A 15,892-nucleotide genomic window follows, 5' to 3' on the forward strand; every position below is an offset into this window, starting at 1 on the left:
AAAAAAAAAAGCCCAAATCTAGAACTAATTGTCCGAAGCACCAGCTGTTGCTCTGACAGCAGACAGCTGGTCGTCAAGGGTTACACAAAGCTACCCGACTGTAACATGGAGCAGTTTTTGTTTGATATGCTGCAAAGAAGACACGCCAGAGGATGGGTGAAGTAGAGCTCTGTCATTGTTCAAAGTAAGAAAGATCATACTTAAAGATGTCAGTTTTTTATAAATAAAAAACAAATTGCAAAAATCAAGTAAATTTCTCTGGCATTTCTTTATTTTTGCTGTATCAAAAACGTACCAAACCGTGACACCATTGTCTCAAACTAACCATGAATTTTTTGTATATACTATATATATATATATATATATATATACACACACACACACACACACACACACACACACACACACACACACACAGTATGTATACACATGAATGACAAAACCCCTAATTTCTCTCTTATACCATGAGATCTTTTTCTCATAACATAAATAAATATCATTGGTACCAAAATGACACTACCTGACATCAGTTTCTTGTGTGTTATTTCCTCCATAGCTTAACTCATTAGAACATATTCTGTGTGTGTGTGTGTGTGTGTGTGGTGTGGTGTGTGTGTGTGTGTGTGTGTGTGTGTGTGTGTGTGTGGGTATTTATATATATTTATATAATATATTCTATATATATATCAGTTGGAACTTTATACATTACAGGAAGGGATTTCAGTGTAACGGGTGAATACCAAAATAAAGGTTCGAGATCTTGGCCTTTCAAATCCAATGTAAACGAAGTATAGAGCATATGATTCCACTAGTATTACTAAGTTGAATATGAACTCTCCTGTAAACACCCAGCATACTTTTCCCCTCCCAGCCTCTAGTCTTTGTGTCTCCATCTTCTTTCCACTGTGAATAATAGATAGGAAGGAATGCTGCGTTGCATCACTGCGTCAGCTATTGTGTTACAGCCTGACCTAGAAGATGTTGCCAACAGCGTACAGGTGTGGCGTCGGGCTGTTCTCGGATCAGCCATGACGCATCATCAAAATCACAGTGTCAGTAATAACGAATAATTACACAAACACAATGCCTCTCCTGTCAGAAACAGGTCCTCCCTTTGACCCGTATGTCTGCGACTTATTTGAGGTTTATCTCCAACAGAAAATTAATTCAAAGTGGACACATGCACACATACATTCACACTCTGGTCTGGTATGGTCTGTTCTGGTCTGCAATGTTCATTATTTAAAAATATATATTTTTATTCAATACCTGCCCTCCTAATATGAAAATGTTTTGTGATGGACATTCATAGAGTGTGCCATGACAGTTACTGTGACATAGTGGTGACTGGCCACTCTGTTGGAACAAAATATACTTCTGACATCCCCTTTCAAAGTTTGCATTTTGAAGCCTTAATTACAGCGCCACCATGTGGCCAATTGGGTTCATATTTCTATAGAAGCACATGCACACCATTTCCAGATATTCCCCCAAGTTTCATGTTTCTAGTTCATTCCAGCTCACGCTTTGCGGTTTGAACCGTAATTATGAACCTGAAAATGAGCATATTATGGGCGTTTTAACACACTGTCCATTGTAAACCTTTTCAACTCAGTGTTGACCTAACTTACCTACCATAGTTTTCCTGTACAAGGAACATTTGCAACATTTTAATGTCACACACGCAGTTTGACGTTTAGATAATCTGGATAAACTGTATGTTTGTGTACAACCCGATTGCGTTCCCGGATCTCATGAATTATTTTGGTCAGTACAGTGTTTTTGCAGATCAAAACTGGCTACAGGTTACAGGTTTTCATACAAGCAACATCATTTTCCATTTTCTTATCCGTACAATATCAATACCAATATGCAGCAACCAATAACGTACAAATTGTAATTATTTGGCGGTACATTATGGTGAGGCACCATAGCAAATATCAAGACTTAGTGAAGAGAACAGAAAGCAAACCAGGAGTCGGTCACGCCGCTACCTCCCTCAGCTCCCCCAAGTGTTTAGTCAGTACAGTGTTATCATAACCAATAGAACTTATGGCAAAAACTAGGAAAACAAGACCACAGTTGTAAAAAAAAAAAATACATATAAAAAGTGGAATTATATATTGATTCAGATGTGAAGTGACCCCAAACAACAGTATAAAAAAGGAGATTTAAACACAGCCTGTAATTCTGCCTGTGATAAGTAGCCATGGTATCATAATAATAATAATAATAATAATAATAATAATAATAATGCACAGGATGAGTCCTGATATAAGGAAATAATGGTAGCGGAAAAAGAAAACACTTCTCTTTTCTCTCCTTCTGCAGTACTGCCTGTGCATGACAGAAGGCGTCCTCCTCTTCTCAGCTGAAGGATCGCCCTTTTGCTTCAAGTCCCGGAAGGGTAAAGTGCGCCTGCACTGGTTCTGTCAGGCTCTAGTCCTGATAGCGGCGGCCGCCGGGCTGGGCTTCATGGTGGCCAGCAAGAACTTGTCGGAGCTCCCCCACCTGCTCAGCTGGCACAGCGTGCTGGGCGTCTGCACCCTGGCCGCCACCGCGCTGCAGGCGGCGTGCGGCCTCTGCGTGATCTTCCCTCAGCTGCTGCGGCTGTCCTCCACCCCGCTCAGGCTGAAGCTGTACCACGCCACCTGCGGCCTGGTGGTCTACCTGCTGGCCACAGTGACCGTGGTGTCGGCCATGTTCTCCGACTGGTTCCAGGCCACGGTGAAAGGGACAGCGTGGTGGGCCTTCCTCCTGCTGCCCCTGTTCCCCGCCCTGGTGGTGATGAACCAGATCACTAATTCCTACCTGCCCCGCAAGAAGATCACCAGATAGTAGGCACATGGCACGTAGTTTATATCCACCACTTCCACTTCTGTCAGAAAATCTGCTGGATGGCCCTTTTTTCGGCCGGAGATCCGTTACCTTCCTCTTTCTTTGTGTTGGCGTTCTAACCTCCAGTGGATTCCTGAGGACTAAGGCTCCTCAGATCTCTGAGGGTAAATCCAGACAGCTAGCTAGACTATCTGTCCAATCGGAGTTTTCTGTTGCACGACTAAAACTTCTTTTGAACGTACCCATGTTCCACCAAAACAAGGTCCTTCCTGTGGCTTTCTTCCGATTTTTCAGAGGCACTGGGGCTCTGTCCGGAGCTTAGCTCCGCCCAAGATGATTGTGATTGGTTTAAAGAAATGCCAATAAACCAGAGCACTCTTTTGTCCCATCCCAGAAAGCTGTGTGGACTAGCCAGACCCTCTTCCGCAGCGCTGTGGAGGAAGGTCGGGCAATGCAAGACTACACAGCATGTGGCAGACCATTTTTATTCATGTGGTGGCCATATTAGAGAGGGAGCCTACTTCCTTCGCTTAAAGCAGCCTTTGACGGTAAAATAACATGCTAGTGGTCCCGCAGACGACAGAACGTATAAACATGGGGGTCTGTCTCACACTGATCACACTAACGATCCATTTGCACCCTCAAATTGAATGACTTATTTGTGCACACATATTATTTAAGCCATTGTAGTTACAGTTTGTTGTATCTATTGATAACAGCAGTTCCACAGCTGTATTTGAGTGTGGAGAGTTACCTTATTATTATTATTATTATTATTATTATTATTCTGTTGGCAGAAAAACCAAACTGTTACCTGACACCTCCTGAAATCAGTTTTCTTAGCATCATAGACTGTAGAAATAGCGGACGTACCATCTGTGACGTCACCTCTTGGTTTGTCTGCCGTTTTAAAGATGGGATTTTGGCGATACAAGCGTCGCCATGTTGTTGTTTTTTGCCACAAATGTGACGTTTTTTGACGAGAGGGCGGAGCCGGGGTGGAGGATACGGCTAAGCCAGCGTCGTTTATGGTTGCAATGGCGCGGCGCTAAGATAAACGCCAAAAAGGGAAAGTTGCAGACTTTAAAACCCTTCTGAAGCGTGTCATCCAGTGGAGATTTACCGGACCGTTCATCTGCATGTACGCTGGCGCTAGCTAGCTAGCTAGGTTGGCCGACTCCTGAACAAGACGTTTCTAGGCAACCATGATGTTCCAATTAACTGTGATAAAATGAAAACGCACAGCGAGAGGGTCAAAGTTGAAAACACGGATAACAGCCAGAAACAAGTTGTGTATTATAACCCTCGTGTTGTCTTCCCGTCAAAATTGAAAATCAACATTTTTGTTGACGCTTTTTATCGATGGTTTTAACTTTTTCTTACGTTTTTGTCCAATTTTTCAACACTTTTGATGCTTTTTTAAAACGTTTGTCCCTTTTTTTGACGTTTTCAAAACTATGCAACACTAACTTATTAACTTTAGTTTTACAGTTATCTTTGGAATTTATGGTCAATAAACCTCATTTATAGGAAATTATACCTAATGTTTGAGTTAGAAAAGCAGAAATTAGGAATTATTTAGACTAAAATTCACGAAATGTAAATATGTCAACTTTTACTCAATACTATTTCAAAAACACTTCAATTTTTTTCCAAATGCTTTAAAATTGAATAAGACAACCCAAAATTAATATTAATATATTTGTACTTGCCAAAGAGCGTTGTGTGGAATCAATCATGTTATTTTGGGGAATTAAAAAGAACATTGATATAGGAAAACGGGTCAATTTGACCCAAAAACAACATGAGGGTTAATGTACACAGTGTTAGCATGGTTAGCATTGCTAAGCCTCTGTCCTGATTGACAATCCCTAGAGCATCCCCTGCTTTATCTCTATTTAAAATAAATGGGACCATTATTTACAAAATCAACAATGATGTTCATCCTTGGCACCTTCGAGCTCTGACTCCTCCCGAAATAAGAAATACAAAGACACTTTCAAAGAATCTAATGACATTATGCACATAATGTGGATTACCATGCCAAAGGTATACACGCACGGAGCAGAGGATGGAGCTGGTGGACACCTGAACGCATCTCCAGAGGAATATTTGCACTACATATGCAGTGAAACTAAAGTCTGAGAGAGTGCATATACAGTACTGTAGTACTGCACTGTGTGTGTGTGTGTGTGTGTGTGTGTGTGTGTGTGTGTGTGTGTGTGTTTGTGTTTTATGTGGTGAATGTGAAGCTTTAGCCACTGAAAAGTAATAAGAGGAGAAATCAGGCCAATCACAACAGCTGGTCAGTCTGATGTCACGTTGCCTGAGCTCATTACTATTAATGAGCTGGGTAAAGGATGCTGATAGCCAGGCTCTTATTGGCTAGCTGTTAGCCAATCAGAGTCAAGCAGCTTAGCTGGTTGAATATTAATGAGAGCTGGCCCAAATCGAGTCTTCCTGCAGGCTTTCTAAACCACGCTAGAATGGCTTGAAACAAGGTAACCAAGTTACAAAGTCCATGGTAGAACTTCAGACATTTTCCACAAAGTTATGAAATATGCGTGGCAGGGCACCTTTAATGTTTTTTGTGTGTGTTCCACAAAATGACCAGTGTAAAACGAGCTGTTATGACTGTTTCATATGAAATACATTGTTGCAGTGGCCTCTAGTGTAGCTGTAATTAGCAGTGTGACAATCAACCCCGGTCCCCCTTAAATTGGAAACTTTAAGACATTAGCTATAGTGCTGTTGCTGAGTGCTTCTGTTCCTGAGTGGCCACAATATTGATTTATATTACATATGTTTATCATTGAAGTTTGGAATTTGTAGGAAACATGGACGTGCACTTTTTCATACATGGCTAGAGGCACAAGCTGTCTTCTAGCCCAGATGTCTTCAGTCGGTCGCTGCAGGCCCTGCTGTTTCTTCCTATAGGCGGACTACGTGGATGCATAGGGCCTCCACAGCCTTTAGGGGGCCCCCAAGCTGCAAGTTCAGCCCCTTCAGGCTCAATATATTTAAAGAGAAATAAAATTACTTTTTTTCTGGCCAATTATAAATAAACTTTTTTGAGGAAAATCTGTTGCATTTATTGACGTAGAGCAGCCTCATTGTTATCATTTGTGTAGGTTTAACCCTTGTATTGTCTTCACTTTTGGGACCTTCTCATATCCCTCGAGTCAAATTGACCCGGGACTTGTTTGGGGTTTTAAAAACAATTCTGAAATTAAATTTGACCATTTTTCTTATTGTATAGTATTTGGGTCAAATTGACCCATTTCAAATTTTTACAAGGGTTAAATTGCTTGGATCAACTTGAGATGTTTCATTTAAGGTATTTTACAAATCTCGCCTGTTTTCCTCCTAAAGTGCAACAGATTGATGCAGCTCCATGGATCATCTTAGAGGTCTGAATCCCCCCCATTGTAGTTTAACAAAATAGGGGCCCCAAGGCAGTATCTTGCATAGGGCCCGCCAATAGCTAGAAACGGCCCTGCCTGCAGAACAAACCCATCCCATCATTCGTACTGAAAGTTGTCCCAATCACTCCTGCTTATCCATCAAATTCAGATCTCAAATGAACATCATAGGGCTTCTGAAGTTGTCTTCCTGGGCTGAGAATCCTCAGCGTATACATGTATGTGAAAGTAAATAATAATAATAATACTAAACTAATTATTGCCCTACCTATCTCCATCAAACACAGTAGCCAGACTTTGTTGGGACGGCTAAACAGCATGACATCCTGACAGGTAGAATTGCTTTCCAGTTTTCCAAAACCGCTGCAGGCTCGGTTATTTCAGGGAGACCCCGGTGAGACGGATGAATGTAGACCTCTTTTAAGACCCCTTGGATGTACTGATCCAGCAGCAACTTGCCTCAGCCTCTTCTTCACTACGAGGCAGCTCATGCAAATACACATCCAGTACAAATCTGCTGGCCGTCAGACTGCAGGCAGTGGTGTCTGTTGTGTGTAATATAAGAAAAGTGAACGATAATTCAAAAAATCTTGATCTCCAAAAGCACTCACAGATGTCAATGTGAGACTGGGTTTTAGCTTTGCTTTGATTAACTAAAATCAGGGTTTCTACTGACAGAAAGATGATTTTTTTTTTCTAAATTGTTCTTCCTTGCTGCTTATGTGAACAATTTCCAGTCTGGTTTCACTCCAGCTTGGATGAAAAGCATGTGCTGCAATACATGTACAAAGACATGTACAAAGGTGGACCAAAATGTCTTGCTCACAATTCAGGTCTTTGCTCATAGGAGCCCGTTCCCATTGTAAGCTGTAGGTTTGTTTTATCTGATCCTTATGTAATAAATATCTACTATGCATATGAATATGTATTTGGGTTTTTTTTGTGGGCATTTTAGGCTTTTGACAGGACAGCTGAATACATGAAAGGGGAGGGGGGGGGGTATGACATGCAGCAAAGGGCCGCAGGTCGGAGTTGAACCCTGGCCCGCTGCGTCGAGGAGTGAACCTCTACATACGTGAAGAAGGTTTGGGAGACTTACAACTTACACGGCTGCATTGAATCAACACTTGATTGAGGAGACAATTAAGCAGGTAGAGTTTAACCGTGATCTGTTATTGTGCAGTACCGTCCCAACTCTCTGAAGTTCCTGTCTTCCTGAAGGTGTATTTAACTCATGCTGGAGGCGTCACATTTAGCTGAACCTTTAAGGTAAACACAGATATTACAGCCTAGTTCAGCCTCTCTCTCTGGGAGGTATGCTAAAGTGTGGCTGGCCCACCGACTTCAGAAAAGAAGACCGTCCTGAGACAACACATTCCCTTATCATGCAGCAGATCTAAATCTGTAGAGACAAACGTAATTATACATAACAGTTTGGGTTATTAGAGACTGGCAGAATAGTCTCGTCCCCTGACCTGTGACCTGTGCATGACCTGGTGTTGTCTAATCTTTCCCTTTAGTCTCATCATACTCAACATGCTGTTTCTGGACATTCCACCCAAAACACACACACTCTAGTTTATTTCTACTCAATCTTACACACACTGTCCTTCTGCCACAAACACGCCGGATGTGGATTAATCCGCCGCCGAAAATAGTCCCCAACAAATGCACAATTTCCTCCTGTTTGAGTAATGTATGCTAGAAACTATTAGTGACCAGTTTTAAAAGTTCATTAGATTTTATTTTATTTTTACATCTTCAGTAGGAACCAATGGGCTTGTGGCTGAGAGCCACAGAGGAGAGACGTTGGAGAGTATTGAGAGGTAAACAAATACATACACGTTGTTGTTCTGGGTCTTTTCATGGAATTTGTTAATAAGAAAAATATAAAAAGCAGCAAACCTTGATGTTCGATGAACACAGTTTCAAACGGTCACATCTCAGTCTCTCCATCAGTGATCGGGGTTTTCTGAGTTGCCATTAAAAGCTTAACAAAACACAAGTTAAAGATGTAACCATGAAAACCTCACAAGAACTTATTCATGGGGAGATCCTAGAAATAGAATGACAATAGAACAGATTCACAGTCAAATCCACACAGCAGGATGTTCAGAGCGGTGATGATCTGTGAGTGTCCTGTCCCATCCTGACTCGGATTCTATTTCTACGGTCGATGACTGTATTTCTACAGTGCTGAGCGCCATTTTCTTCTCAGCTAATCAAATGACCACAGCACACGATTCTATTCTGGTTCTATTTCTATGGGCCAGACCCCCACCTGTAACTCAAAGTCCACATTCCGTCTCTAGCGGGTTGCCAGACGGAGGTCCGCTGGGTTTCTCTGCCTTTGTGTTTGCTGTTTGACGGCCTTGCTGTCTGTATGTAAACTAATGTCAAACACACGATTTCATCGAAACTGCAAAACGGAAAAGATGTTGGTGGACTAAACATGAATCACAACGAGTCCTCGGCGTGTGGCTGGGGGGGGGGGGTAACAGTTAGGAGTCGGGAGCTGCTGCCTTGTCCTCGCAGATGAAGGTGACGGAGCTGTTCAGCAGGTCGTACATGTTGACCTGCACCACCTCGGCGGAGGACTCGCCATCTCTCGCCCCGGCCAGAGCCACAAACACCTGCTGGGCAGCGGCCAGCTGCTCCTCAGAGCTGACAGGCTCCGCCCCTTCGCCGCCTGCCGGATCTGCTGCCACCACCTGATTGGACAAACAAGTCGTACATCTGAATTTATTTTTAAAAAGGCAAAACCGCACTGTTCTGCTGGGTGAATCATTAAGGGCCCTATTTTAATGAGCTAATCTTGCCCGCGGCAGGTGCGTTTAGGGCGTGTACGAATCCGCTTTTGCTGGTTTGACGGCGGAACAAAGGCTCCGTGCGCCAGGCGCATGGTTCCAAAAGGTTCTATTTAGTATTTTCAGTAATCATAGGTGTGTTCTGGGGGTAACATGCAATAAACCAATCAGTGTCATCTCCCATTCCCTTTAAAGGCCAGGCACGTTTGTACCATGGTGCGTTGCTGTTATGATGGCGGATGTGCTGAGCAGGAAGGAGAGATTCTCAGGAGAAGAAACTGATCTCCTCGTGGGTAAAGCACGAGCACTACGCCACCAAAACCCCACGAGGTGAAGCAGGCGTTGAAATAGCAATGAATGAATGAATGAATGCCAGTGACTTTAGACCAGGTTTTTGTTGGTCAGTGGCGCCATCACTTTCTGCTGCGTCAAAATAGCAGTACGGCAAGAATGCACCTGAACAAGACCAGCACGCCCAGAATGCACCTGAACACACCTCCCTGTAAGACCATCACGCCCAGAATGCACCTGAACACACCTCCCTGTAAGACCAGCACGCCCAGAATGCACCTGAACACACCTCCCTGTAAGACCAGCACGCCCAGAATGCACCTGAACATACCTCCCTGTAAGACCAGCACGCCCAGAATGCACCTGAACATACCTCCCTGTAAGACCAGCACGCCCAGATGTCCGCAGGTGCATTTGCTATTTAAACGACGGGAAATTAATAACTGCGTCGGTCTTAAACTAGCAAAGAGATTTGCATCGGCCCTCCTTGCAGGGGCGCTCCTTCCCACATCAGTGATGTCCAAGCAGACGTTTTCAGTTAGATGTCTGGGGAAGTTTGATTCAGTTTTAATTTCATATTGAGGCGAATACTCCATCGATTTAGCATTGCAGGCCTAAAACATTGCGTTAGACCAAGTCAAACATTTAAAAATCGACCACAGACACAATGTGGTTTAAATTTTGTTGCTCGGGTTTTGTTGCTTCAGTATTTCTTGGTGTCTGAGAGACCAATGTGAACTCGGTCCGGTGTTGAGTGAGAGAGCCTCAAACCGGGCTGCTAATGTAATCATAGGGCAAACCGTCTATTTCGGTCCAATACATTGTTGGAACAGTGGAAAGAAGAACCAAGGCGGCTTTTGATAGTTTTACGTTGCTTGTGTCAACTTCATGTCTTTCCACTGTTCCAACAACCCTTAATTCACCCATTAAGGCATGGAAATATGCTGTTCTATACACGCTTAAAGTAGGGATTTCAGAAGTGTTACATGTTAAACAAAAACGGCCCATCTCTGCAGGGATCCTTCCCATAATGTTGTTAGACATTTAGAATAATAATCTGATATCTAATCTGAGTTTAGTGGACGTAGTGGAAGTATTGAAGTTGCCTAATAATTTACATTGCAGCTTCTTTCATCCCGCTTAATACTAAACCAATTTCAAAGATCAGATCAGTCACTTAGACAAAAAACATTACCCTGCCTTTTAAGGCTGTGCTAAAAGGCTAGTGTGCAATAAATGATAAAAGATAAACATATGTAATAGAAGTCTATATTTGTCTGGTGTGTGGGTGGGCTGTATGAATACTGTATTTCAAGTAATATTGTATTAATAATAAATTATAATACAGAAGTAAAATTAGCAATTAATCTAATGTTTGACAATGTCACTGATACATGACTTAAATGATTACCTAATTATCAATGTATCATCTGAGCTGAAGTGGACAGTATTTGTCAGTTCTACAGCTGAGGGGTGATACTACATGTCCCATGTGCGCCGGGTGCAGCAGCAGAGCTCCTTACTGTATGGGAGGTGTCCTCCTGAGCCTCCATGTGGCAGGAGAGCAGGTGCTCCTGCAGCTCCAGCTGGGAGGTGCAGACCAGCGAGCAGAGCGGGCAGCTGAAGGCCTCCAGGCTCTGGCTGCTGACGTGCTGGCTGCTCATGTGCTCCTGCAGCTCCTCCTCCCCGGCCAGCACCGCTGGGCAGAAGGCGCAGCGCACCGCCGACGCTGCCGAGCCTGGACCACGGACAAACGGGATCAGCAAAGGCAGCCAATGACGAGCTGCTGTCATTTATTTTGCCCTAATGAGGGCAAATGATGTAGAATCTTGCAGCTGCTGTGCAGCTAAAGACACGCTGTCACAACACAGGTTGTGATACACAGGTCTTCTACCTGAAATACAAGTACTTTAAAGTACTGTATAAGGATAAACTACTTTGGGATGAACCATCTCTATGAAAAACCATTTGGCCCAGATGCCTGCCTACCTACCTAATAATGAATTCTAAAGAAATATATAGAATTAGCATTGTACAGGCAAACGGGAACCCCAGCCAGGCTTAATTTTTTTTCATATTAATTCTGCGTCCCACTGCTGTGAGTCCATGATCCGGGCAGCTGTCTGTGGTTGGTTCACACCTATTAACAGCAGGACAGTCCAGTGTGTTCTTTACAAACTGCTTGAGTCAGTTGAAGCGTTGTGGGCAGCCTAACGGCCACAAACGGGCCCGATAGTGACCATCACGCTGACGTGCTCAAGGATTCTTTGTTTTTTCTCACCCTGGTGCTCGGCAGCCTGGTGTTTGGCCACACTGGCAGCGCTGGGAAAGAACTTGAAGCAGACGTCACACTGGACCAGGGTCTTGAGCTGCCGGGTGTGGTTAGCAAACACGTCCGGGTGGTTGGTCCTGTTATGGTACCACAGGCCTGACAGTTGCTACGGCAACAGAGGGAGAGACATTTAGGCACAATGCGTGGCGAGCACACTGTTCTGGACAACAGTGAAAGACGGTCTCCTCCTACCTGGTAGGACTTGTTGCACAGCTCACAGCTGAACGGCTTGGTTCCGGTGTGGGTGCCCTTGTGCTTGTCCAGCAGGGCGGCGCTGAGGAACACGTTGTTACAGGTGGGACACTTGTGGAACTCCTTTGGGTGCAACTCCTGGATGTGCTGCCGATGCTCCTCCAGTGAGGAGAAGCTGAGACAACACTTTTGACAATCATGAGGTTCCGACAAATCTGGAATAAATCCGCAATTATGACATTATTATGTCAGCCAGTTGCTTGCAAATGTGTTTCTGAGCTTAAAAATACAGAAGGTTGGGATTTAAGGACACTATCATTTATTTCCATCCTTTCTCATGGATGATGCACACATAAAAGCAATGCAGCATGAATGTGTGTGTGTTCTTACTGTGGAAGGTGTGCAGGTGGACGGTGAGTCCGCTGGCCTGGCTGTAACCTTTGCCACATTCTCGGCACACGTAAGGCCGATCGCCGGTGTGTGTTCGCACGTGGCGCGTCAGTTCAATGGACTGGGCGAAGACCGCCTTACAATACTGACACACATACATCTTTCCTAAAGAGAAAAAAAACAACAGATTGCAAAGACCGCCTCATCGTCAGTGGCACGCATCAACAACATAACAGACATGATTGGCCTGATTCTAGATAGAAATAATAACTTATCATATTCATGGGGATTGCAGTCAGAAGATATTCAGTTTTGTCATGTAATAATTTTCAGTGGGATAATGTAATCATATGGCTTTTTTAAAGATTTTTTGGGGGCATTTTCAGCCTTTATTTTGATAAAACAGCAGAAACCATGAAAGGGGAGAGAGAGGGGGGACAACTTGCAGGAGTCGAGCCCGAGCCCGCTGTGTTGAGGAGTAAACCTCTACATATGGGCGCCCTGCTCTACCAACTGAGCTACCCGGGCGCCCCAGACTAAAGATTTGTGACGAGAAATGTTAAAGCAGTCTGGACCGGCTGCTTGAGTCTCCCGAGGCTGGTTTTACAACTCACTCCCACAACCACGTCAGCTGGTTGAGTCAGTTACTGTCAGCTGGGGGATATGGCAGAGTTTTGGCACGGTATATAGTAGAGCGAGGTAGAGAGTGACTGAAGAGAGGGAGCGGCGTTGGAAACAAAGCAGACAATCAGAGAAATAAAACGGTGTTTTCTACGTTTCATCTCTACTAGAAATGCAGCTGTAGCAAGCATCTCACTATCACTCTCTTCATTCATACTTTATGGTGCTACAAATCATATCCAGCTGCAAGCCTGAAAAGATGGACGTTAGACAGAAGTACGGAGAGTAGTTTCTATGGAGAAATCTTCAGTCGGAATTGAGCTTTACTTCAACAAAAACCTGTAGTTTAATTGAACTTTAATTGAATTTTTAAGCCAATTGTAATTAAAAATGAAAAAATTGTCAGCAGCAGAATGCACTCATACATCACCAACAGGCCCGTCTGTTACTACACAAGGGTGTGTGTGTGTGTGTGTGTGTGTGTGTGTGTGTGTGTGTGTGTGTGTGTGTGTGCGCGTGTGTGCGTGTGTGTGAGTTACCCTCAGAGTGTTTCTTCTTGGTGTGGTATGCGAGGGCAGCAGCCACACTGAAGCTCATGTCACAGTGTTTGCAGAGGTACGGTTTCTCTCCCGTGTGCAGCCTCATGTGGTTCTTCAGCGAGGAGTTGGCGCCGAACTTTGCGCCGCAGTCCTCGCAAGCAAACGGTTTCTCTTCAAAGTGCTCGGTGCGCTTGTGGTAAATCATTCCTGAAATATGAAACATAACGGAAACATATCAATTTCACGTTTCAGTTTAAGTTGCTGTTCCAGCCAACATTCTCGAGACTTGTAGTCCCTGGAACGGCTCTTTACAGAACTAAAGAGTTCCTTCAGCCCACTGTTATCTGTGCTTTCACCACAGTCTAAAAACATGCGGAGATTAGGCAAATAAGTCCGCTGACGTATGAAAAAGTAACATGCAAGACTAAGGGTGGTTGCAGGGATAAACACACTTTTTAAAAAGGTTTTGGCTCACTGTGACGACATTTACTGCTGAAAACTCAATGAGTTCTTCAAAAGGATCCTCATCCTCGGGGAAATGTGGATCTTGAATATTAAAAGCAATATGATAAGTACATAAACAACTTAGGGACAGTGTGACATTTCAGTGCTGTGTCTGACAACGTCTGCATGTTCTTGTTGCAACAACCACACGCTAATGTTCATTTTACACATTTAAAATCAGTTATCTGAATCTGCTGCCAGGGGCCAGATAAATCTTCACGTAAAATCTGCTGCCAGGGGCCAGATAAATCTTCACGTAAAATCTGCTGCCAGGGGCCAGATAAAAGCTAAAAGTTTTGAATGTACCTGGGGTACACTGTTGGAAAAGTGCACGAAAAATCTGCTGCCAGGGGCCAGATAAATCCGCACAAAAAATCTGCTGCCAGGGGCCAGATAAAAGCTAAAAGTTTTGAGTGTACCTGGGGTACACTGTTGGAAAAGTGCACGAAAAATCTGCTGCCAGGGGCCAGATAAATCTGCACGTAAAACCTGCTGCCAGGAGCCAGATAAAAGCTAAACGTTTTGAGTGTACCTGGGGTACACTGTTGGAAAAGTGCACGAAAAATCTGCTGCCAGGGGCCAGATAAAAGCTAAAAGTAAAAATATAATTGATATTTTCCTTCTGTCAGGGACAGAACTGAGTGACATAATTTCCCCAAGCGGGGAACAGTAGATGTGTTCTTTTTGATGCTGCCTTTCTTTAAATGACTGCTCATTTCTTTAAATTTCTTATGCTGCACTGTAACTTTTATTCTTGTGTTTTGTGTGTCCTAATGTTTCTATTTTGTTTTAAACTGTCTATTCATGTGTTTTATCGTTTTTAATGCTTATGATTATTAACTGTTTGTACTTGTGTTTTATCTGTTTAACTGATTTTATGTAAAGCACTTTGAATTCCCCTTTTGCTGAACTGTGCTCTACAAATAAAGCTGCCTTGCCTTGCCTTGCCTTATGAAAGCATACATGAATTCATTTTGAAGTAAAAGACATTTGTTAAAGGCAATACATGCGTCAAACCATTCTGAATGAAGTACTGTGGTGCTGGAGGGACGTCCCCGCCTACAAAAGACTAAAGGAAACATCTTTGTTTTGCACAGATACTCGCAAAAATCACACGTAAATCATTCAATTTTCTTTATTTTAATATTCTTCAATAAAAATAAGAATAGTGATGCGAAATGATCATTCCCTCCAATATATGGTGAATTGTATTTCAATCGCAATGTCAGTTTCAATAATTGCAATTAGATCTTTTCCTCATATCGTGCAGCCCTGGTTGTTGAGTGGATGTTTCTGACTTGACCCCCCCCCCGGACCAGCAAATCTCACCTGACGGGTGGGCGAAGGTGCGCCCACACAGGTCACAGGCCACCTTCTTCTTCACCCGCGCGGTGCTGCGGTGAGCCTCGGCCCGATGGCGCTGCAGGGCCCGCTGGTTGGCCAGCTTCTCTGGGCACTGCGGGCACTGCTGCTCACACTCCTGCGACATGGCGCAGCGCTTCACGTGGGCCAGCATCCGACACTTGTAGGCGAACCCCCTCTTGCACCAGCGGCAGGAGTAGGGCTTGGATGGGGAGGAGGAGGAGGAGGAGGAGGGAGATGAAAAAGAGTCCCCCGGGTCATTTTTGACTTTCTCATCCTCCTCCGTCTCCACCTTGCCGTTTTCTTCCTCTCCCTCTTCTTCCTGCTTCTCTTCACTTCCGGTGTCGTTTTCCCTTTCGGATTCAACTGTAAAAAATGATTTGAACTATTACCATTATCCCAGCAACGAGATATAAATATGGCAGCAGTGTATTGAATATAAATGGGTTTAATATAATGGGTCAACTGTTCAGTTAAAAGGTGTAGGAAGGGATGCTGTGCAAAGATTGTTGATATTTGAACTCAACTGCCAAACAAATACAACCCAAATACGACCGATAACTACTGGCTGGCTGGTACAGTCACATGCTGCCT

The 15,892-nt window shown here is 43.8% G+C and overlaps 2 protein-coding genes and 1 long non-coding RNA gene across 5 annotated transcripts in view; 2 read left to right on the forward strand and 1 right to left on the reverse strand.

Moving 5' to 3' along the window:
• cyb561d1 (cytochrome b561 family, member D1) overlaps positions 1-4,368 on the forward strand; it is an 8,648-nt gene extending 4,280 nt beyond the window's left edge. The window contains exon 4 of the mRNA XM_032513189.1: positions 2,332-4,368. Coding sequence (XP_032369080.1) covers positions 2,332-2,838 — 507 coding nt within the window. The 3' untranslated portion in view covers positions 2,839-4,368. The remainder of the gene's footprint in view (positions 1-2,331) is intronic.
• A 158-nt stretch (positions 4,369-4,526) lies between these two features.
• LOC116687651 (uncharacterized) lies at positions 4,527-7,182 on the forward strand. The gene is made up of 2 exons (XR_004331603.1): positions 4,527-5,969; positions 6,136-7,182. It is a non-coding gene; the product is annotated as an uncharacterized LOC116687651 (long non-coding RNA).
• Positions 7,183-7,964: 782 nt separating this feature from the next.
• zbtb40 (zinc finger and BTB domain containing 40) overlaps positions 7,965-15,892 on the reverse strand; it is a 21,536-nt gene continuing 13,608 nt past the window's right edge. For all 3 annotated transcript variants that reach the window (XM_032513172.1, XM_032513174.1, XM_032513173.1), the window contains exons 6-12: positions 15,266-15,664; positions 13,433-13,639; positions 12,273-12,437; positions 11,883-12,097; positions 11,640-11,796; positions 10,882-11,096; positions 7,965-8,971 (exon numbers count right to left, since the gene is read on the reverse strand). In XM_032513172.1, the coding sequence (XP_032369063.1) occupies positions 8,762-8,971; positions 10,882-11,096; positions 11,640-11,796; positions 11,883-12,097; positions 12,273-12,437; positions 13,433-13,639; positions 15,266-15,664 (1,568 nt within the window). In that variant the 3' untranslated portion in view covers positions 7,965-8,761. The remainder of the gene's footprint in view (positions 8,972-10,881; positions 11,097-11,639; positions 11,797-11,882; positions 12,098-12,272; positions 12,438-13,432; positions 13,640-15,265; positions 15,665-15,892) is intronic.

This window comes from Etheostoma spectabile, chromosome 4, assembly GCF_008692095.1.
Source record: "Etheostoma spectabile isolate EspeVRDwgs_2016 chromosome 4, UIUC_Espe_1.0, whole genome shotgun sequence".
NCBI classification, from domain to species: domain Eukaryota; kingdom Metazoa; phylum Chordata; class Actinopteri; order Perciformes; family Percidae; genus Etheostoma; species Etheostoma spectabile.